The following is a 22,605-nucleotide window of genomic DNA, read 5'->3' on the forward strand; positions in this document are numbered from 1 at the left end:
CCCTGAGCTGGGCCCACAGGCGGGTGCCCTGAGGCCTAGAGGTGCTGGCTGGACCCACCTCCTGCCCACCCCTCTCCCACAGATTGTCATCGTCCAGTTCGGTGGAAAGCCCTTCAGCTGTTCCCCGCTGTCCACGGAGCAGTGGCTCTGGTGCCTGTTTGTCGGTGTTGGGGAACTAGTCTGGGGACAGGTAAGCATCTGCCTCGGCCACTTTTCCAGCCCTGTGCTCCCTTCCCAATTGTCTGAGTAAGTGAAGACAACCCAGGGGCTCCTGTCTTGCCTCTGGGACAGGCCATGACCTAGGTGCAAAGCTACAAGTGACAGCATCAGTGGAGAGCATGCAGACGACCATGGCCAGGATGTGACAGGCCCTGGTAAAACCGCCTGCCACTCCCTTTTCCACAGTAGGAGTTGAAAATTGTGCTTTAGAATTGGGTAACTTGGAAGATGTTAACACATTTGAAGCTACACAACACCTCTCTGAACCTTCAAGAGGACAAGAGAACGTCTCAAGGGAAATGAGGAAATCCTCTGAGCTGACAGAGGGCAAGTCTCACACTTCTGACTCTGTGGCTGCCGCTAAAGCTAGTTCCTAGTGCCAAAGGTTACATTAGGAAGAAAGGGCTTGGGTACTGGGGCTGGGCAGAGGCCAGGAGGGGCCAGATCAGGCCCTGGGAACACAAGAGGCCCCTAAGGATATTTCTCCAGAGTTCTAGAACATTGGTGTAGGAGGCTGAGTCCAGTATGTACTTTACCCTGTGTCTCAGGCCACCTCAGGCTACCACAAAGTATCATAGACCAAGCAGCTTCAACGTCAGATGTTACTGTCTGGAGGTTGGACATCCAAGATCAAGCTTACATAGGGCAAATCCAGGAGGGAACGGGAATAGGCTTCCAGGTCCCCACCACAGGAGCCACCAGCAGCACAATTTCTCCCAAGAGCCACATGTGACAACATGCACGGGTACCATCACCAGGAAAGTTCCCCTGAGCAGTGCTTGAGGGGGAGTCACTCCTGGAGGCCTGGAGCACCCATGTGGCTCACCTCATTTTCTTGATCTCTGGGCCCCGGAGGTCAAGCTGGTATGAGGTCCAAGGCCCTGCCGGAAATCACGCTGCCATGATTTCCAGCATTTCCGTGATTTCCAGTGGCATAGACTACCGGCCCTCAGCCCCTGACAAACCAAGATCCACTCATCAGGCAGGGCCCTAAAGGTCTCCTCCCAGGAGCCAGGCCAGAGCCAGGCCTTGGTCTGGTAAGGCGAGTCCCTTATGTCACATACTGTGTGGGAAGGTGACATGCATTGCTCCTCTGGGCACACACACTGCCCCTCACTGGGAGGAAGCCTTGAGAAAGTAGCCAAGCATGGTGCAGGGCAGGCGGAGGGAGCAGCCTTGTCCTGGGTCTGAGGGAGGTGGGCAGTGTGGGTCCCTTCCTGGACCCAGCAGCCCTCCCACTTCTGACAGTCACTTCTGCCTGCTGTCCCTCACCTCCGGCAATCCAGGTCATAGCCACCATCCCCACCAGCCAGCTCAAGTGCCTGAAGGAAGCAGGACATGGGCCCGGGAAGGATGAGATGACTGACGAGGAGCTGGCTGAAGGAGAAGAAGAGATTGACCATGCCGAGCGGGAGCTCCGCAGAGGCCAGATCCTCTGGTTCCGGGGCCTCAACCGGATCCAGACACAGGTAAGCCACTGGGAGGCTTGGCCACTCCAGCTCTCCCACCTCAAGACAGGGGCCAGCAAGCCAGAGGTAGAGAATGGGTGAGGTGAGCCTGAGACCAATAGGGCGACCCTGGGGTCTGGTCGCCATGAGCACAAGGGCAGTTTCTTGGAGTGCCCAGGGACAGAATGTCACTGAGAAGGCCTCTCCTTGACACCCCCTCAGAGCCCAGGTGGCCCTCCCCAGAGTGGGTGCAGGTGGCAGCTAAGAGTGTTTGCTGTGACCAAGAGCTGTGTCTTGGAGAGGTGAGGGCACAGGCCACCTGCAATTCGAATAGCTACTGGGACTTGTTTTATTTCCTGGGGGTGGTCCCAGGTCACGGGAAAGGGACCTTCTCAGGCTGAGGCAGACGCCCACTTCAAATAGCCTTTGATGAACTCAGCATTTATTGGGTTATATTGAGAATTCTAGGGAAAGACTTCATTGGGAAGCACACTCTGGCCACCAAGGTGGTCCATTCTGTTCATCCCAATCTCCAAATGTCAGTGCTGGTCAAGGTCTGGGCCATCAGCAGCTGTCCTCTAGAAAGTCAGACAGTTGTGATGGGCACCCCGCTGGGGGCACTTGCAAAGGCTTCATGAGAGCCTGCCTGACAGAGCCACCCTCACTTCCTGCCCCCACCTCTTCCCGGCCAGCCTTCTTGCCAGAATGTTCCATACTTGCTGTTTCTCCGGGTCCTTCCCTGGCACTCCCTGGTGATTTCATCATGGCCTGATATCAGTCCTCACCAAAGTCTGCGAGACGTCCTCCTGGCTCCTGAGCTGGGCCTTCCCTCCATTCCTCCTGCTGCCTCCCAGCGCCTTTCCAGAAGTGCAGTCCACCCTGCTCTCCTGGCAACTTCCTGTCCCCTCTCCCTCTTCCTTGCCTGTCACTCCCACCCTCTGTTGAGATCTTGGTCTGCCCCCGCCTCTTGGCTGTGACCCCAGCTTCTGGAAATCCCACAGGCCCCGGGGCAGGGTGGAGGGGGAAGGCGCCCATTCCCCGTAGCCTGGCCCTCCTTGCATAACCTCCAGATGGCGACCACCTCCTCCTCTTTCTGGCCAGATAACCAGCAGCCCTGGGCTGGGGCTCTGCTCAGCCCAGACCACAGGCCCCACCACCCCGAGCCCACCTCCTCCCAGCCCCCCAGCCACTGATGGATGGCTCCATCACTTCTGCACAAGCCAAGAACCTGGAGCTGCCCCCAGCCCTCTTCCTGTGTCCCTGAACACTTGGGTGCATGCCCATTGCATCCGTAATCCAGCCACCGCCAGCCTCCTCTGGGCCTAATCACCCGTGTCTCTGCCTGGATTGTTTCCTGTGTCCACCCTGGACCCCTGCAGCTCTTTGTCAACCTAGCCAGTCTGTGACACTTACCACTCCCTGCTTCTCCCATGCATTTCTCCACACTCTGTACTGGACCCCCAGCCCCACTGCCCTGAGCCAGCTCCAACTGCTTCTTCCCCTGGAGACCCACGGGAGGGACGAACACTGCCCAGCCCCTGTTTAGGCAACTTCCTGCCATGGGCCCCTTGGCCTGGGTGGGGACCTCAGCCCATGGCTCTCACCGGCATCTGCCTGCAGCATCTCACCCATCACCATGGGTTCATCCCAAAGTGCCCTCCTGGTGTCCCTGGCTCACCAGCTGCTCCCGCACAGACCTTGGGGTCCTAGCCTCCAGGCACCCCTCTCTCCTCCCCGAGCCCTGGCCAGCTCTCAGGCTCTCTCCTGACCCATGCACCCTGCACCCCGAGAACCCCTGCTGCCTTTCCAGACTTCCCTCTGCTCCCCCATGCTGCTGTGCCTCCATGCTGGCTGCTGTCTGGGCCCCAGGCCTCCTTAGCTCCTCATCCCATGTAGCCTTCTCAGAGTCCACTCCCTGCTGCCACCAGGGCACACACACTCAGCTGAGCCTCCACTTGGCATCAGAGGTGGGCAGGATGCCCCAGGGGACTTTCCAAAACTGCAGGGTCCCGGGTCACCCAGAGCCTGGGATCCTATAGGGCTGGGTGAGGGGGCACCAAAGAGCACCATGTGAAAGAGCTCCCTGGGGTCCCAAGGGGCTTCTCCCAGCCTCTGGCTCATGCCTCCTGGCATCCCAAGCACCAGCATGGCCAGAGAAGGATGTCTTCAGCCCAGCCAGAACAGCGAGTGCCCACTAGAATGGGAGGAGCCTCTGATGCCAGCTGTCTAGCTCTCCCCTGTGGCCTCCTGCTGCTCATCTGTGAGCCTCTACCCACCCTGTCCCGGCCTCGATCAGCTCTGGGGTGTCATGCCAGGCAGGTTGTGTGGCAGAGCCTATTCAATCCCATTAGTGAGCTGAAGACAGCAGCCCTGCCCCCATCCGAGGTGTCTGGGTGGAGGTCCTTGGTGCCCCAGCTAGTTGTGTCCCCTCAGATAGAGTCTGACACTTCTGACCCCTGCTTTCCACACAGGGAAATGGGGCCCAGAGAGAAGGGACCTACCTAAGGTCACTCAAGTCTCCCTCCCCTTGACTTGGTCACATCGAATCTGCCATGCTTCTCAAGAATGATGAACCAACGTTACTGTAGCTCACTTTTTAAAGTTCTTTTTTATTCAAAATACCTACTTGAACCGAGAAAATAAAGCCCAGGAAAATTAAAGTCCCTCAGGTTGTATATACCCCAAGCCAAGAGAACCATTGTCTAGATAGCTAGCCTTAGATTTCTGACTTTTGCAAAATACAGAATTGCTCCCAAGATTTCAGAGGCCACCACAACTTTTTATGTTGCTAAATGGAGGCCTTTCCTAACCTGCTGCCCACCCATCATGGCAGTGCACCAGCCAGGCAGGACATCATTTGAGAATGTGCAGTGCTGTGCTTAGTCACTCAGTTGTGTCTGACTCTTTGTGACCCTATGGACTGTAGCCCGCCAGGCTCCTCTGACCATGGAATCCTCTAGGCAAGAATACTGGAGTGGGTAGCCATTCCCTTCTCCAGGGGATCTTCCTGATCCAGGGATCAAACCCAGGTTTCCCATATCGCAGGCGGATTCTTTACTGTCTGAGCCACCAGAGAAGCCCAAGAATACTGGAGTGGGTAGCCTACCCCTTCTCCAGGGCATCTTCCTGACCCAGGAATTGAACTGGGGTCTCCTACATTGCTGGTGGATTCTTTACCAGCTGAGCTACCAGAGAAGCCCTCATTCCAGAATGAGTCCTCAAATCTAAGGACTTAGAGTTTTTCAAAGCACTCATGACATGGTCTATTTTGCATTCCATTATAAAGCAAAGAGAAGCTTCAGCAGTGACTGTGCCTTGTTCCTGGCCCAGTGTGGGGGCTTCTGGGATGGGGTGGGGGCGAGGGGAAAATGATGTGGTATTTTGACTGATACCATCATCCCATCAGGACACCACCTGGAGAGGCCCAATCAGAGACAGGAAAGGCATTTTTTCCTTCCTTTGTTGCCTTTTCCACAGTAAGAGTCCCCTCTTGAGACAGACTTATCTTTGTAGCCTTAGAAACATCTCAACCTAGGGAAGAAATAGAAAGAGACAGCAACATCATGGCATGGGTCATCTTTCTTCAGTGTGTTGGGGCACTCAGCACTGTGCCAGCCCCATGGGCGCTCAGCAGTGGGCACACAACAATAAGTCTGTCTCACAGTGCATCCAAGGGTTGAAATGATGGACGTCTTCATTGTGGTTGGGATGGAGGGAATCCAAGCACTCAAGTTGCTTTCTTCCTAGAGGCTGGCCCTATGTCAGACACACCACGGACCCTGGTGGCTACCACATAGCCACCTGGGGGCTTGGGAGCAGGGGTCATGGCCTTGGGCCCAGAGCAGGCAGCCAGTGTGCTCTGGGCTCCAAAAATGCATACTGCTCACATCATCCAGTGAACTCTCTAGAAATAGTTCTAGATAGGCACTTTCTAGAAATTGGATCCACCTTCTAACTCCAAAAAATTCCATAAACACACACACACATAGCCTGCCCAAGAGGTTATCCCCTAAGAAGCACCCCAAGTGCGTCACAGCAGGCTGCTATCCCAGAACCTAGACACACAGATTTCTGATGGCAGGACATTCATAGTGCCCACCCACCCACAGTCACCTGAAAACCCATGTCTGGCTTTGCTCCACCCCCAGCACCCCCCTCCACCAGCCAAAGGCAGGGTCGGGAAATCCGAAGACACTGTGTCTCTGGCAAGTTCACCCCCATGGCACTTCTTTCCCAAAGGCTCCCTGGAAGCTTAAAGGGTGAGGGCCAAAGCCAAAGCCGTCTTTGCTCCCCAGACCTATCTCTCCATTTTCCTCCCATCCTGCCTGTGGCTCTGTGGGTAGGCATTCTGATAAGACAAAGTGGGGGCTTTGAGAAAACCCCTCCCCCTCTTGTAAAATCCATTCTTCCATTGAGATTTCCCTCTGAGTACCCCTCAGTCACTTGGATGAGCCACAGAAGCAGAGTGATGCCAGGTTAGAGCCATGTAAGCAAGGACGGGCGGGAAAGGGCAGCTGTCCCCACCATCCATGACCTTGTTCCTAATGGGAGCATGTCACATCCCTCAGGCGTGTTGGGGCAGCAAAAAAGTTGAGCACTACTGACCTAGGATAACAAAGTATTGCCAGACACAGGTATTTATTGACAAGTGGCTTGCAATGAGCATATCGTGAATGCAAATGGCTCTCCCTAAAATCGTTTGTGGTGCACCTGATCCATCACTAATCCCCGAGCGCCCCAAGTCTTCTGAGCCCAAATCATTCGCTCAGCAAACCGTCTCTTGATGGATGACACAGAGGCCAAGGGCCTTGGCCACGGTCCCACCGGAAGCACCGCGGCGACCCCTATGAGGCTTTGCTGTCACGATATGCGCCCAGCATGGTCCCTGTCCCCACCTAGCCCCACCCCCATGCAGTCCCCAGGACCACAGTGCAAGCCAACCTTTATCTCATTTTCTCTCCCACAGATGGAGGTAGTGAGTACCTTCAAGAGAAGCGGTTCATTTCAGGGTGCTGTGCGCCGGCGGTCCTCGGTCCTCAGCCAGCTCCATGACGTAACCAATCTTTCTACCCCTACTCACGTAATTCTCTCTGCTGCCAATCCCACCAGTGCCGCTGGGAGTGAGTCTTGAGTCCCCTTTTCTCTCATAAATGGCATCTCTGGGGAGGAAAAAGCCTCCAACTCTTCCTTCTCTTTTTTTTCCAGTCTTGCATCCTCCGCGCACCGTGGCTTTTCCGTTCTTTCTTTATTGCCCTGTTCAGTCCTTCCCACCAGATGGTGTGTCACTCCAAAGCCATAGCCTCTTATGAAATGTATTGAATCCATGGCACTGCTGGACCTTCGTTCTTTTCTCTGTTTGGTTTATTGTAGTTTATTTTATTTTCGTTTAGTACTCCTTCTGTCATTGGTTTTCTTTTCTTGAACTGGTCTGCCTTTGCTGATGGTTCTTCACAAACTTGGGCCGTATTCTAGTGGCGTTGGGGACTTGGTGGGCACTTGGTCAGTGTTCTGCGGGGCAGCATGAGGTTGGCGTGCGGGCTCAGGGCCGTCTCCGGGACTTGAAGGAGAAGCCTTTGCAGCATCTTTCGCAGTGGAAGAACCCAGCCCACCAACTGGGGACTAAAGAAACAGCTTCCAGAACTCTCCTTGAGGTGGTTTCCAAAGGCAGTAGACCTGAACCACCAGGCATTAGAGGTGTCCCCAGGAGCCCTCCTCATGCCCCAAATCCACCCTCGGCCACATTGCCATTTGTCCTCAATGCATCTTTGCTCTTTCCAAGCAGGCTTGAGGATTGGAAGCTCTTAACCTGATCTGGTCCATACTCTCTATCCTCCTTCCTTCGAGAAGTTGGGAGATATTGATTCCTTGCTATACGTTCCACTGAAAACTTCCCGCCATGTCATCACATTTAGAAAGGAACCCAGGGGGCAGTCCTGAAGAGGTAGAAACTTCCACATTTGCTCACATTTCTTTACAAAGACAAAAGGAAAGCCATCAGATCATTGAATCCACTACCCCATGGTCCCCCGAATGACAATGCAATGTGTGCCCCACCCACCTAGGGTCACCTACTTCTCGTAACAAACTTGACATTTTCAAAAACAAAACAGTGAACCTTCAGATATGAGCCTCTTTCCTTTCCTTCCAGTGGGACCTGGCAGCTCTCACTCCAAGAACACACCACTCCCCACAGACAGGAGTCATTAACTATGCTTTTCCCACCAGACTCTGGGATTTTCTTTTACCTTGATTTCTTCTCTTTTCCTTTTTTTCTTTTGTCTTGTAGTTTCTTTATGGTTTTTGGTTTGTTTGTTTGTTTTCTTCTCTTTTTTTTTTAGGAACTGGTGAGAGGTCCCCAGTGGAGGGTGTCCCTCCTCTTGCATAAGCCATTGTTTCAGGCCACTCTGCCCTTTACAGAAGGGATGTGGGCTGCACTGGTCCCCACTGGGGTCACCTTGTCCCCTTTGGAAATGTCACGCATGTGAACGCACACACACACAAATGCATTCTCCATCCCACAGGCCACACATACGTCCGGCTACCTTGAATGCTCACTGAGACACCCACCTGAGCCACAAATACTGGCTGATGGCCCTCATGGGTGAGCTGGAAAGCTCCAGCCTCATCACACAGGGGAGTTGCCACCACTCCACCCAGAGAGACTTACAGGAGGCTTGGCCAGGGCCCACTGGGCAGGGGCTGCCCTCCCCCTGCCCCACTTCCTCCACGTATTCCTTTGCCATCTCTCTCTGTGCTTTCTGTCTGTCTGTCTGTCCATCTGCCTGTCTGTCTGGGTGCCTCCAGCTTCCTCCCTTGGGGCAGTGTCTCTTCTGTATCTTCCTTGGCTGCGAGTGCCTTCCTTCTTTCTGTGGCCATGTGCCGCACCCCGCTTCCCACTGCCGGGAGCCCAGCAGTGCAGAGTAGGAGCCACTCTACAGGGACCCAAGTAGCTCCTGGCCAGAAGAAGGTTGGCTGTCCCTTCCACACCTTGTGCCACTGGGAGATGAGTGCCTTCAACCTGCGGAGGGTTCTGATGTTCTGATTCACAAGGGGCGGCCTCAAAGGCACAGCACCTCGGAAAGGACCCCTCTGCAGAGGAAGATGCTGGATGGAGGACCAGGTGACACCAGGGGACATTCCAGATTCCAGATACTGCCCACCAAAACTGCTTCCTCCCACCATCACTGCGTGGCAGGTTGGCTTGGAACTCTAAACTAGTTCCCAGTCTGAGCTTCAAAGACCCTGAGAAATCACCAAGCCTGGCACCCGCATCATGCAAATCAGGGGAAGGCCTGGTGGAGCAGAGGACAGCCCCAGGCCTTAACTCTCTCCCTCAGAACTTACCAGTGGTCACGGGGCACAAGGTTTCCTCGGGAAAACCTGGCTCTTTCAGGAAGGCTCCTGTCCTCCTTGCCCACCACTTGGCCAGGCCACGCCTCGTCCTGAGCACCACAGCCAGCCTCAGCCCAGTGTCACTTCTACGGAGAACCTCGGGCTCTCTAGGTGGAAGGCCCGGTTCAGGGTGTGGACGAGGAGTCTGAAGGCCAGAATGAAACATGACACAGATCACCCAATGCAGGTCCCAGCATGTAACATCAGTGGAAGAAGTGGCCAGAGAATGTCCTCAGAATCTGAAGGGGAGGAGAATCCTTCCAAAGGATGTTTGCGGGGAGGCTAGAGATGCAGTGATCCTTGGGGCTCAACGTGCCCACATTCACAGCCACCCACGCTTCCTAGTCAACCTCTGACATCCCCCCAAGCTCGGCTTCCCATGTCTATATGTGCTTGCGGGTCTTTGCTGCTCCTGGATTCAGGAGTCCTACTCGGTCCCCACACCCCTGGTCAACAGGCAATGACCTCCCAGCTCCACAATGGCCTTAGCTGCCTCCTCCTTGCTCACTCAGCCATTTCTCCCACCTGGCTCAGTGGCTGCCCCACCACAGCCATTTCATTCTTGGCCTGCCACCTCATTTCACAGGACCTCAGCCATGCTTGGCCTTGAGGCCACCCATATGAGTGGCTTAGGGAAATTCATCCTTTACTAACCACCTTCAGTCTTTTGGAAATGAAAGGGGTGTGAAATCCTATCCTCTGTTAGTGTGTCAGTCACCCCCATTCCTGCCCTGATTACACTCTCACACAATAATGCTGGCTGTCAGGATGCCAATGGTAGAGCCAGACAGGGAATGTCTAGTCACTCAGGTTTACTTATAAGCAGCAAGCCCAGGGTGCCAGGTGGTTGCCCCCAGGTATGAGGGGGGACACACAGACACACCCCAGGCCCTCCGCAGCCACACATCCAAAGCCCATTCCACATCAGCCCAGCCGTCTATACTCCAACGTTTACTGTCGCAGGGGCAGCTTGTGATTTTGGTCAGATGTGGCCAAAAGAACTCCCTCAGGGCGGTTTTGTTCTGATCAACCGTGCCAGAAACATATCATGGCAGTTGTTTTATTTTAATTGGCTTTTGCAACATGAAAACATTCCATCCAACTTGGCAAAGCCCAGCTAGGTGGGGCCTTGGGTCTTCCATGGACATGCCCTTCTGGAGAGCAGGGAGAGTGCTCCTCACATGCTCACAGAGCAGTAGTTAAGGCAGCCTCATGGAGGATGGAGGAAAGAGTCTGCAAGTGAAAGCTGTCTCATTTGCTGGAGTTTGCTTCCTTCTCAGGAAATCCATTGGTTTCGAGCCAACTCTGCACGTGTGGGTTTCTGGGAATAGTGTATTGGCAGTTGCAGTTGGCTCTTTGACAGTGTGCACACTGTCTCCACACTAGGAACAGTATCAACCCTGCCCAAGCCTTCATGCAGGTAGGGGCCCTACCACGTGGAAGGACCTTGCAGGCAATTCCAAAAGCACACACCAGCTGAAAGCCTAAGGCCGACCCTGGAAGCCCTGCTCTGGAGCCCTTCCCAGTAGGCACTTCCAGGCCAACTCCAGGGGCTGGGAGCCAGGGCTGAGACAGCTCAAGAGACTTAGTTGAGATCCTGAAGCTAGAGATGGCTGGGGTGAGAGGCAAGGCCAAGCTCCCAAAAAGCCCAGGACTCTCCATGCCTTGGTCAATTGAGTGCAATGTTGTGCTGATGCCAGCCACTGAGGCTGGACTATCTCAGTCCTGGGCACGCACACATGCCCACAGAATGGGGGGTAATCTTCACAACTTCACCAGCCACCAGCATTTTCGGTTGGCCAACACCCACAAATCCATGTCTTTTGTTTGGGATTCGGTACCTCAGTGAAAGGGCCACACCTCCTAATTCCATGGTTGAGGAAAGGGAACCTTCCCCTTGCTGTCCCCTCAACTGTGGTTCCATCACCTTACATGTCTTTGTGTTGCTTTCAAGTCATGAATCACCTTCATGTCTATGGGCGGGGTTTGGGAATTGAGAACCTGAAATTCATGGAGGCCTCATGGCTCTCCCCGGCTGCTGTGTTCAGAATTTGCTCTAAATCCAAAGCCCCAATGCCAGGGAAGCTGCCAGCTTCCTTCTTCCTACAGAAAGTTCTGGATTAGTAGTTGGTCCAGAGCCAGGCATATCCATCAATCATGTACAGGCTTTCAGGGAGTAGAGCAAGACAGGGCAGGAGTTGGCCGGAAGAATTCTGAGTTCTGTGAGCCTCATGCTGAGACAGGAGCAGAGGGTAGAGAGGATGTCAACCCCCCCAGGGCCTGTTCATCCCACAGGACAGAAGGCGTCAGGCCCAGTTTCTATTGTGACTGTTGTTATTGCTTTTAGTTTTCTCTTCTCTCCTTTTCTTTTCCTTTAATAGGGTAGGTGTTCCCTCAGTCCTTCACCATCCTGCCTGCTTTCATGGCCCTTCCCCGCCTCCACCAGCACCTCCATTGCAAACTCCAGCGATTAAAATTCAAAACCAAAGCACCGCCCATCCAATTTCAGCCGTGACCTTCACAATCCTGCCTCCTCAGGCCCCAACTATTCATCAGTAGCATGGCCCCACGGCAGAGTCTGACACAAGCACCCCTCCTCCATGTGGCCCCAGTTGTCCTGCAGGTCAGGAGTGCAGGGTGAGAAGAAGGCAGGCCCTGGGCGGCAGACAATAAAGAAGTAAGCTTGTGCTCAGTGCAGATGCTCACCAGCCTCAGAACAAAAGGAAGGAGAACAAGAGAAACGTTAGGGGCGCTGTTTGGGATAAAGGTTTTCTGAGACAGCCTCTTAGAGGGTGGATTGTCAGCTGAGTTCCAAATGAGGAGACAAGGCTGATGGGATGATCTGGTGGAAGAAAAGTCTAGGCGGGGGAAGGGGGCAGGTGTGATGGCCCTGTGGGACACTCAGGCTAACTGTTCTGAGCAACACGGGTGGAGAGTGCTGGTTGGGGGAGCTATGATGGGGGACATGTGCCAGTCCATGTGGGCCCCCTGCTCTCAGGGGTCTTATGTTCCAGTGACAGGAAACAGAGAATAAATAGGATGTGTGAGGTGTTTGAAGGTGAACCGTGCTGGGGAGAAAAGGAGGCAGAGAGGTGCCGGGCTGCTGAGGGAGATGGGTGGATTGCAGCTACACATGGAAAGAAGTGAAAGGGAGCCATGAGGCTCCCTGGGGAAGAGCCTTCCTGACACAGGGAACAGCCAGTGCAAAGGCCCTGAGGCAGGAGTGTCCCACTTGAGGAAGAGCCAGGGGGCTGCAGAAAGTAAAGGAGGAAGAGGAAGATAATGGTCCAAGGCAGGCCTTGGCAGTACTTTTCCTTTGAGAGAGACAGGGCTACTGAAGGGTTTGGAGCACTGGAGGGTGTGACTCAGTCTGACTTGTGTTTGTTTGAAAACATGGCTCGGGCTTCCATGCCAAGAGAGAGCGGAGGTCAAGAGAGGCAGCAGCCAGACAAGGGAGGAGACCTGGGAATGGGAGGTAAAGTTGAGGAAGCAGGCAGAGCCCTGAGTATGGACATAGAGATGAGGCCTCCTTACCAGACAGATGGTTAGAAGCACCCAGGAGATGCATGGACGTGGGTGGAGAAAAGGCCCAGATGACCCGGTGTCCAGCCTGGAAATGGGTTGGCACGGAGAGCAAGGGGCGGAAGAGAACAGAGCCAAATGAAGCTGGGGTCCTCCGTAGCCACAGCTGGAAGGACAGCAGGACCAAGAGAGGGGCAAAGAGTAACCTAGATGAGGTACAGGGAAATGGCCAGGCGGCACGCCCAAGCAGTGAAGGAGAAAAAACGGCAGTTCTCATATGCCAGGAAGTGGGGGTTGCAACAGGTCTCAGGAAAGATGGGGCGAGAAACTATAGGACAGCATCCAGCCCCAGCCAGACCTGCCCTAACCTAGGAGTCCTCTTCGCTGGCTGGTGCTTTTCATGTCTTTCTTTCACCTTTAAATTATCTTACAGTCACCTGGACTTGGGGTGGGGGTGTCCCACACTGCACAGACTGGTGTGAGTGCCACCACGGTAGGACCCAGAGCTGCCTCACCAGCTGCTGGGATGTTTGGAGTCCTCACCTGCAAGGGCAGGGCCCGACTCAGTGTCAGACAAAAGGGATGGAGACAGGGAAGACCCCCCGGGACCCAGGGAAGATCCAGGGGCCCAGGCCCCAGTGTCTCTGTGCTTGGGGGTTGTGGTCCCCGGGAAACACAACTGCAGCCATGGAGGTGGGAAGGGCTCCATGGTTTGAGGTTTGAGAACTAGGGGCCACAAGATATGCTGATGTTCGGCCCTGGGGTTGCAGTACTGGGTGCCTCCAAGGTTCAGCCAGAGCCCTGCCCCCTGGAAGGGAACACAAGGCAAGGGGCAGGGTTGGCAGAGGCAAGGCTGGGGGTCCCTCCAGGACCTCCTTCAGTTTGAGAGGCCTATTAGCCATCCACAGGAGGTGCAGGGGCAGCAGATGCCAGGAAGGGTGGGTCCTGGCTGCAGGTGGTCGTGGTGCAGGGGGTGTTGATGGCATCGACTTGGGCTGTAAGCTGTGGGCAACACTGGCAGCCTTGAGTACAGTGACATCCCTTTGGGGTTCTCGAGATGGAGAGGTGACCTGAGGGCCTTGCCCCGGCCTCTGGGACAGCCCCAGGCCAGGAGAGGAGCTAGGGCAGGGTGCTGGATCCACTTGGCTATGACCAGGCTTTCACAGGGAGGCACCAACTTCACCATGGGGACATCCTCAGGGCCCCGGATGTGAGCCCAGGCCTCCAGGGTGGTTCTGTCTTCCCAGTTCCAACCAAACCCATGCCCATGTCCCAGAGGTTGGCTGTGCCCTTTGGTGGGAGGTGGCCTGAAAACACCCCATTGTAAGACCCATCCCAAGCCATTTGTTAAGAGCCCAAGATTAGGATACAGGGAAACGGAAGCTGGAGGGAAGCTGACTCATGGTCAGCTGTAAACACACTCAGGTTGACTTGAGCCAGAGGTGCATGTTTGAGCAGGCAGCCCTGGCACCTCGTGTTGGTGACTGAGCAGCTGCTCTGTGCCAGGCTTTGGCACCAGGCAGCAAAGAAGGCTAATGACAGACATTCAAGTGAGTCTTTGAGTACAGCCCGGAGGACGGCCCTGGCGAGGGTGGACTGGGAGAGCTGAGGGTGAGTGAGCAGAGGCCTGGCTTGATCGGGCAAAGGAGGTGGCCAGGGCACTGGATGACTGCTGGTAAACTTACCACGAGGGCCACCAGGGTTGAGGGTGGCAGGATGCCACTGGCTCCCGCTTCTGTGGCTTAGGGGGTGTGGCTGAGAGCCAAACCAAGTCCTCCAGCATGACCATGCAGCCAAGAAGCTGCCCGTGGTTCTCCCACAGTCCTGGTGCCAGAAAAGCCCCAAATGATGAGGCCACATCTGCCGTGGCTACAAAAAGTGAACTGTTCCCTTTCATTAAAAAAAGTCAAAATGACACTCATTTTGGTGTCAGCCCCATCTCAGAAACCAGTCTGGGGAATGGAGGGGCCGACAACAAATGATGGCCATCTAGCAGCCAGAAGATGGGTCTTCACCAAATTCCAAGCAAATCCTCACAGGATTTAAGATATGCAATTAGAAAATTCCAATTTGATGGTGCAGTGTGGTTCATTTTTTGGCACTTGACTGCAAGGTTCTCCTGGTTTAAACTGATCACGGAGCACTGAGCCTGGTTGACACTAGAGGGTAGCAAAGGACTCATTGTTAACAGTAGGATTCATGGTCAAAACCAGGGGGCAGTGAAGTTGTCCTATGAAGGGCCAGGGAGCAAGTACTTTTAGCTTCTGGTCCAAGTCACTGTGGAAGCTATATGGCTCCACCCTCCAACACAGCCAGACAAAATGCTCACAGGGATGGGTGTGGCCGCAGCCCCACTAAGACTTCATTCACAAAACCATGTTGAGGGCCAGAGTTAGCTCTTGGGCCACAGTTGCCAATACCTTCTCTAAACCAAGAAAATCCAACCCTAGCACCTTGGACTTGGAAGTAGCTTTAGAACTGACATGTGTCCATTCACTCACATAGGGAGTCTGGCCTCTGAATCTCAGCACAGGGCCAGCTGGTTAGCATGGGGGCCAGCTTAGGGTTTCCCATCCATTCTGCCTTCTAGAAGTATGAGAGCGGCCAGGCTGGGGGCCCAAGAATGGAGCAGAGAGAGGCAGCAGCTCTGCAGCTTGTAGACCCAATGAGACTTGAGCATGCATGGAAGTGAAGGCAGGGCCATCAGAAGAAGCCGAGGGGCTAGGCCTGCAGGAGGTGTGGGGCTCAGGGCTGCCTGAGTGCAGCTAGAGCTGTAGTAGCAGGGGAGCAAGGCATTGTGGGAAGCTCTTTCCTGGGACCCTTGTGCTGATCTGAGGCCTGCAGATGCCAGTGGGGTGGCCAGAGAACCTGAGAATAGGGCAAATATGTCAGATTCCAGAGACTGAAAGAAGTTGTCTGTCTTGGAGACTGAAAAGGAGGAGGGTGAGAAAGGCTAGAGGGGTGGGTTAGGCGCACCCTGCAAAGGGTCTGTGAAAGGAAGTGATGACCTGGTCAAATGCTGGGCATCCGAGCAGGACAGGCTTGGTGAGTAGAAATCAAAAGTGGAGCCATTTTCCATCTTGGGTGCCTTCAGATGGGGGACTGGCAGGGGCCTGAGCCACAGTTCCCGGTTTCAGCCAGATGAGCCCTGGGCTGTGGCCAGGGACAAGAGGTTGGCCTGGCAGCATGGACAGCGAAGAGGAGGGACAGGGACAGGCCAGTGCTCTAGGCACCCTGGGACAGAGTAAGGAAGAGTGGAGGAGAGGGAGAGAGAGAAACTGGTGAGGTAGGAGGGCCAGAAAGGGGCAGTGTCATGGAAGTTTCCATAAAGAGGGGCAGTTGCTGAGGCATGGGAGCTGGGGGACAGAGGAGAGGACCTAGAGAAGCCAGAGGGGGACCCACTCAAGAAAGGCCTGCCGTGTGCCCAGAGGCTGGGGACTTTTCTCATGCCAGAAAGTTCCAGATTCTTTGGAAAGAGAAAGTAGAGAGCCCTGGGCCCATCACATTCCCTTTTCCCAGTCAACTTTCTCGGCTCCCATGTTGGAATCGCCCCGCCTTCCCCCACCCCAGTGTAGTCAGCAGTCCACTGCATCTGCTGCTCGTGAGTTCCAGAATATCTACCATTTGTCCTGCATGCATGTCAGATGATGGGAGGTAACCACACCCAGGCAGAGGGCTCCGACCGTTCTCTTCCAAAAGACCAATGTTTGTCATGCAGTGACCCCTGCCATGGATGTGGGCACAACTGGCAGCGCCAGCCACCACTCATGGTCTCCTTCCTTCTTCCTTCCTCCCCCTCTATTCCCTTCCCTTCCCTCCCCCATCTCCCTCCAGATTCGGGTGGTGAAAGCGTTCCGTAGCTCCCTCTACGAAGGCCTGGAGAAACCAGAATCCAAGACCTCCATCCATAACTTCATGGCGACGCCCGAGTTTCTGATCAATGACTACACCCACAACATCCCGCTGATTGACGACACGGACGTGGATGAAAATGAGGAACGCCTGCGAGCACCCCCTCCACCCTCCCCCAACCAGAATAACAATGCCATAGACAGCGGCGTCTACCTGACCACGCACGGCACCAAGTCAGCTACCTCGTCACTGTTTTCTTCCAGACCCGGGAGCCCGCTCCACAGTGTGGAGACGTCCCTCTAAGCAGGACTGCTCTGGGCACGCGCACCATGCACACACACGCACTTGGACGGGTGGGGTCATGGGCAGTGAGGACTGTTGAAGATGCCCGACCACCCTTGCCTGAAGCCAATCCATTCTAGGAGGGGGAGGAGGATGAAGGAGAGATCAGAGAATGAGAAGAGTTGTGTGTCCCCCCTCTTTTTCTATGGAAGCTTTTTTAAATGAACACTGTCATTCCACCAGATGTTCACCGTTCAGGCCATGCAGTGGAACAGAAGTCTCCTTGTTGTTTTTTGGGGGGAGCGCTCACTGCAGAGCAATTGGGTCAACAGTTTCAGCAGGGGAGTGTCACCCTGCAGGAAGGATGCTCTCACCCAGGTGGCCCACCAGCCCAGCACCCCCTCGCCGGGATGGGTGCAGTTGGTCTGTGTGTGCGTGTGTGCATAGCCCCGTGTGCACGTATATACATGTGTGTGCACACAGAGGACCAGATGCATATCTCAAGAATAAGGAACTACTTATCGGCATGATATTTCCATTCCTCTTATCCAGTATTTTCATTTTGAAATTTCATTATTTATTGTGCCAGGGTCGGTTTTTTTTTTTTTTTTTTTTTTTTCAGGGAACTAGACTGCAAGAATCTCCTTTTGGTTGCTTGGGGCCCACTTCACTGCTCCTCCCCCAAAAGTCCCCTCCATCCCCTATCCTCCCAGCACAGTTCCTGGGAGCAGGAAGGTCAAGGAATGCAGGTGCAAATCAGAACACTGGAAACATTTACACTTTGAGACCCCTGCCTATAGAGGAAAAAAAAAAAAAGTCAAAATTGTTCTTTCAAAGGAAAATACCAAAGTATTATTGAGAATGATCCCCTCCAGTAGGTAGAAGGGGGAATTTTGCTTTCGGTTTCCTTTGGCTCCAACTCCGATTCTCTAAGTCCTGAATTCTGGCCAGTGGGTGGGTTTTCTTTGTCTGCATCTCCACTTCAAGAGCACGAAGCCCGGCCCTAGACGTTCCTGACCTCCTGGGGACAATCCAGGAGAGCTGGTCCGCAGGTGCAGGTAGGGAAGAATGCAGAGTCAGAAAGAAAGCAGAGAGGGACCAAACCCAGGAGGAGCTGACTTGGCCACAACGCAGACCTCAGCCCCCATCAGCACCTCCAGCTGGACTCCCACTCTGGTTTAGAGAATGCCAAGAAGTCTCTGAGCTGCCCCTAAAGAGACTTGGATCAGTTCTCAGTCACCCCTCGCCAAAGCGCTCTCCTGACCCTGGTCTTCTCACTCAAAGATAACTATGATGCATGAGGGCATGGATTTGGGTCTGCAGCCACCTACGGTGACCTCGGGGATGCCAAGCCCCTGGGGGCGATGGTACCTCGTGTCTGTGGCTGTAATTGCGAAAGTGGGAAGCTGAGGAGGTCAGCTCTGCCATGTGGTTGGTTGAGCCCACGTGGAGGGCTGGATCTGGGTTCCCCAGACAGTTCCCTTGGGGGCCTCTCCTGGCAGTGTGGGCCCCTAGCATGCCCTCAGTTTTCCTCAAATTTATGATATCCCAGGAGGGAAATGCAGAAAAAAGCAGTGGTTCTTTTACCTTCAGAATTCTTGTCTCCCATTTTGCACAGAGGAGGTTGGGGTCCAACCACAGCCTGTGGCTGGGGCCTGGGAGCTGAGCCACTGGGGGACAGTTGGGAGCTGAGGGGCGGAGAGGCATTAACTAGACCACTGGCAAGGCTGGTTCGCCCATCCTGGGCCCATCCCACAGCCCCTGGCCAGGGCTGGTCTGACCTCAACCTGTGTCTGTGCACGTCTGGATGGGTGGCGTCGCAAGCGCGCTCAAGTCCCCACTGTTAACATAACACCATGTCACCCCTGAGCAGGAGTAGTCATATCTCGGGCCAGGGTATTTCGGTTAGAAAGGCAAATCCCACTAACAATGCCAGCTACAGATAACTTAAAGCCATCCCTTTTTTCCAAAGGGCACATTGAGAATGTTACCCATTTGTAAATTGTTCTCCAATGTCCTTGTTTAAACAACAACAAACAGGGCAACTCAATTTGTCACAGGTCTGTGTGTTCTTAAACAAGAATTCAAATTGGAAATGTTGAAATGGAAGAAGATGCACGCGGAACACTACGCTCACGGGCTTCTTTTCATCCTCTGTTGTAGACACACTGGTAGGACACATGGTTGACATATAGCGCAAGCCTCACTGCTGCTATCCAGTCGCCTCCTGTGCTCGGCGACCGTTTAGTCCCCGGGTGCCTTTCCACGGGGTGTGAGGTGCAGACTGCTGCTCTCGTTTCTGTGTGTCTTCAGACTAGGGGGCCCTGTCTCACTGGGAAGCCCCTCTCTCTAAAGCATTATCTTATATGGAATGGCTTGGTCAACTGTGTTCAGTTATTAAATCTGTTTTACATTTTTATCTGCCTGTTAAAAAAGATGAACAAATATAACTTAATGAAGAAGACCACAGATGCATCATAATTTAAAGTCTGTAGTTGAATTTCCTAATTTTAAGACTAGACCAAAATTTCTGTATATTAAAAAAAAAATGCAAGGCTGCTACAATCTCACTCTGGGTAATGTGTGTGATTTATTTGGTGAATTCTCTGAAGCTAGAGAGGTGGTGTTCTCCCCTTCATCAAGCTGGGGTGAGCCCCAGGGACAGCGGGGTTCCCAGGGGTGCAGCCACCTTGCTGATCCTAATGGAAGGAGGAGAGTGCTCAGCTCACCTGCTCTGTGTGGTCAGGTTTGAATGGTCTTGACCTGGAAGGGCCTCACCTGAATGTCTAGACTAGCATCCTCAGAGGTGGGTGGGGTGGGGAATACCACCCAAATGCCAGAACCCTGGCACACATGCAGATGGTGTCTTTTTATTTTCACTGCTGCAAAGTACAAATAACATCACATTTAGCATCTTGACTATTTTTAAGTGTTCAGGTTGGCGGCATTAAGTATGTTCACGTGGTTGTGCAGCCATCCCCAGAACTGTCCATCTTCCCCAATGGAAACTCTGCCCCATTAAACATCATCTCCTCCCCCAGCCCATGCCCCCCAATCCTACTCTCTCTAGGGTCTGAAAACTCTAGACACCTCATACCAGTGGAGTCATATGGGGTCTATCCTTGAGTCTGGCTTCTCTCACTGATCATCATGCCTTGTAGGTCCAGCCATGTTGTAGTGGCTGTCGTTTGAAGGCTGAATCACACTCCATTGTGGGGCTGGACCATGTTCTCTTCAACCAGGCATGCATCGATGGATGCGGGTTCCTTCTACCTTTTGACTTCTGTGAACTGCACACCTGTGAACATGGGCGTACCCATATGTGTTTGAGCCTCTGTGTTCACTGCTTTTCAGTAGATACCCAAAAGTGGAATTGCTGGATCCTATGATAATCTTTTTCTTAATTAATTAATTTATTTTAATTGGAGGCTAATTACAATACTGTAGTGGTTTTTGCCATACATTGACATGAATCAGCCATGGGTGTACATGTATCCCCCATCCTAAACCCTCCTCCCACCTCCCTCTCCACCCCATCTCTCAGGGTCATCCCAATGCACCAGCCCTGAGTGCCCTGCCTCATGCATTGAACCTGGACTGATGATCTGTTTCACATATGGTAATATACGTGTTTCAATGCTATTCTCTCAAATCATCCCACCCTCGCCTTCTCCCACAGAGTCCAAAAGTCTGTTCTTTACATCTGTGTCTCTTTTGCTGTCTCACATATAGGGTCATTGTTACCATCTTTCTAACTTCCGTATATATGCATTAATATGCTGTATTGGTGTTTTTCTTTCTGACTTACTTCACTCTGTATAATAGGCTTCAGTTTCATCCACCTCATTAAAACTGATTCAAATTCATTCTTTTTAATAGCTGAGTAATACTCCATTGTGTATATGTACCACAGCTTTCTTACCCATTCATCTGCCAATGGACATTTGGTTGCTTCCATGTCCTGGCTATTGTAAACAGTGCTGCAGTGAACATTGGGGTACACATGTCTCTTTCAGTTCTGGTTTCCTCAGTGTGTATGCCCAGCAGAGGGATTGCCGGGTCATATGGCAGTTCTATTTCCAGTTTTTTAAGGAATATCCACACTGTTCTCCACCTATGGTAATCTTCTATTTACTTTTTGGAGGAACAGCCAGACCATTTTCCATGGCACCCTTTTCCATTCCCCCCAGCAGTGTACAAGGGTTACCATCACAGATTTCCTCTTTAAACCAAAGCCATGGAAAGAAAGCCCGTTACTGCCCTCATTCCCTGGCTCCAAGGGTCACTGCACCATTCATGCCTTCACACATCAAGTGTCTTTGAACATCTGTGCTGGGGCCAGCTGTGCGAACATCTGTCCTGGGGACAGCCAAGCTGCATGGCCCAGCCAGTCTGCCCCACCAGCAGAGCCACAAGGGCAACCCTGGCTCATGATTTGCAGATGACTTGTGTGGAAACAGGGCCCAAAGTCCCTGCATCCTGTTTCCTCGTATTTCTATTCCTCCACTGTGCATGTCACCCTGGTAGACATGGCAGCGCCAGAGGGAGCATTTTCCAGGGAAACTGCCAAGAAACGAGCAAAATGGCTCCTAAGCTCCCTCCCAACCACCTGAGACCATACTTGCAGAAAAGGCCAAAGGCAAATGGCAGCAAACAGCAGAGAAACGAATAGCAAGAAGTTCTGGCTTCATTGATACACGAGGTCCTCTCAAATAAGAAGGTGAAGTCAGTGGAGGTTGGGCCAAACACCATATCAAGATAGCTATGCCTTCTGGGGAGATATTACTCATCTATATCTGAGTTCTCTTTTTCGTAGACTTCCATGAGCAAATAGGACTCAGGTTGCCAAGGGAAAAAAAAAAACAACAACAACAACAACTGGTCACTCACCAACGCCTTGAGGCAGGGAAAATACTACGACACCCATCCCTTCACAAAGCTGGGAGCCATTCTTATCAGTCGGCAGCCTGGGAACACAGGTGGCTGCCATGAACTCGGGGGACCTAAGCAGCAGGCCTTTCTTCTCTCCTGGTTCTGGAGGCCAGAAGGCAGATTCTAGTTTTCCCCCGTTTCTGGCATCACTGGCAGTCCTTGGCTTATAGACAAATAAGTCTAGTTTCTGCCTGCATCATCATGGGGCCTTGTCCTTATGAGCTTGTGTCTCCACCTGGTATGTGTCTGTCTCTCTTCTTATAAAGGACACCAGGCATATTGCACGAGGGCCACCCTACTCCTGTAAGATCGCATCTTACCTTGATGACACTGCAAAGGCTCTATTTGCAAATAAGGTCCCATCTCCACAGGTTCTGGGGCTTAGGACGTGACCATGTCTTTGGGGGACACCAGACACTCCATCCCAGCTACAAAAGAAGAGATGGAGAGATGGACCGAGCCCCTATAAGGACCTGGTTTGCTCCCCCCCTTTCTCTGGCTTGACAGGCCAAGGAAGGATTTATCACTTCAAGATGTGCTCTGGACTAAAAAGTTCCCAGAGGCCTGGGGTTCTAGAAAATCTTCATCTCTCATTATTGACCTTTTTGAATCTAAAATAAAATAGACAGAAGACCGTATCTCTTTAATCCTTATTATCTTTTACAAAGCCTCAGTAATAGGAAGCCAAAGCAAACAAAAGAAAACCACTCTGGACCAGATTTTAATTCATATTGTGTGACTGAACTGTCCTTACAAAGCAAAGCTGGCCATGTCACATATTCCCCAAAAGCATCACATATGTCCCAATACCATTCCTTACCTCTGTTCCAAAGACAACACACACATACAACCCCTCAGTGACGCCCTAAGTCCCCAGGGCAGTGTGACAGATAACACATGTGGGATGAGGGAGTTAAAATAGCTATCACATTCTGAAATGTTTTGGTCTAACCTGCTT

General features: G+C 53.0%; 1 protein-coding gene across 16 annotated transcripts in view; it reads left to right on the forward strand.

The window, feature by feature from the left end:
* The window catches only part of ATP2B3 (ATPase plasma membrane Ca2+ transporting 3), a 40,328-nt gene extending 23,592 nt beyond the window's left edge, over positions 1 to 16,736 (forward strand). For 10 of the 16 annotated variants that reach the window (XM_068962725.1, XM_068962735.1, XM_068962727.1 and 7 more), the window contains 3 exons: positions 83 to 190; positions 1,506 to 1,688; positions 16,416 to 16,736. In XM_068962725.1, the coding sequence (XP_068818826.1) occupies positions 83 to 190; positions 1,506 to 1,688; positions 16,416 to 16,736 (612 nt within the window). Of the gene's footprint in view, positions 1 to 82; positions 191 to 1,505; positions 1,689 to 6,633; positions 6,799 to 16,415 lie in introns of those variants that run through there. The other 6 variants (XM_068962729.1, XM_068962736.1, XM_068962724.1 and 3 more) reach the window with 5 other exon arrangements.
* Positions 16,737 to 22,605: the final 5,869 nt, after the last annotated feature.

The sequence above is a fragment of the Capricornis sumatraensis genome, chromosome X (assembly GCF_032405125.1).
Source record: "Capricornis sumatraensis isolate serow.1 chromosome X, serow.2, whole genome shotgun sequence".
Classification (NCBI taxonomy): Eukaryota; Metazoa; Chordata; class Mammalia; order Artiodactyla; family Bovidae; genus Capricornis; species Capricornis sumatraensis.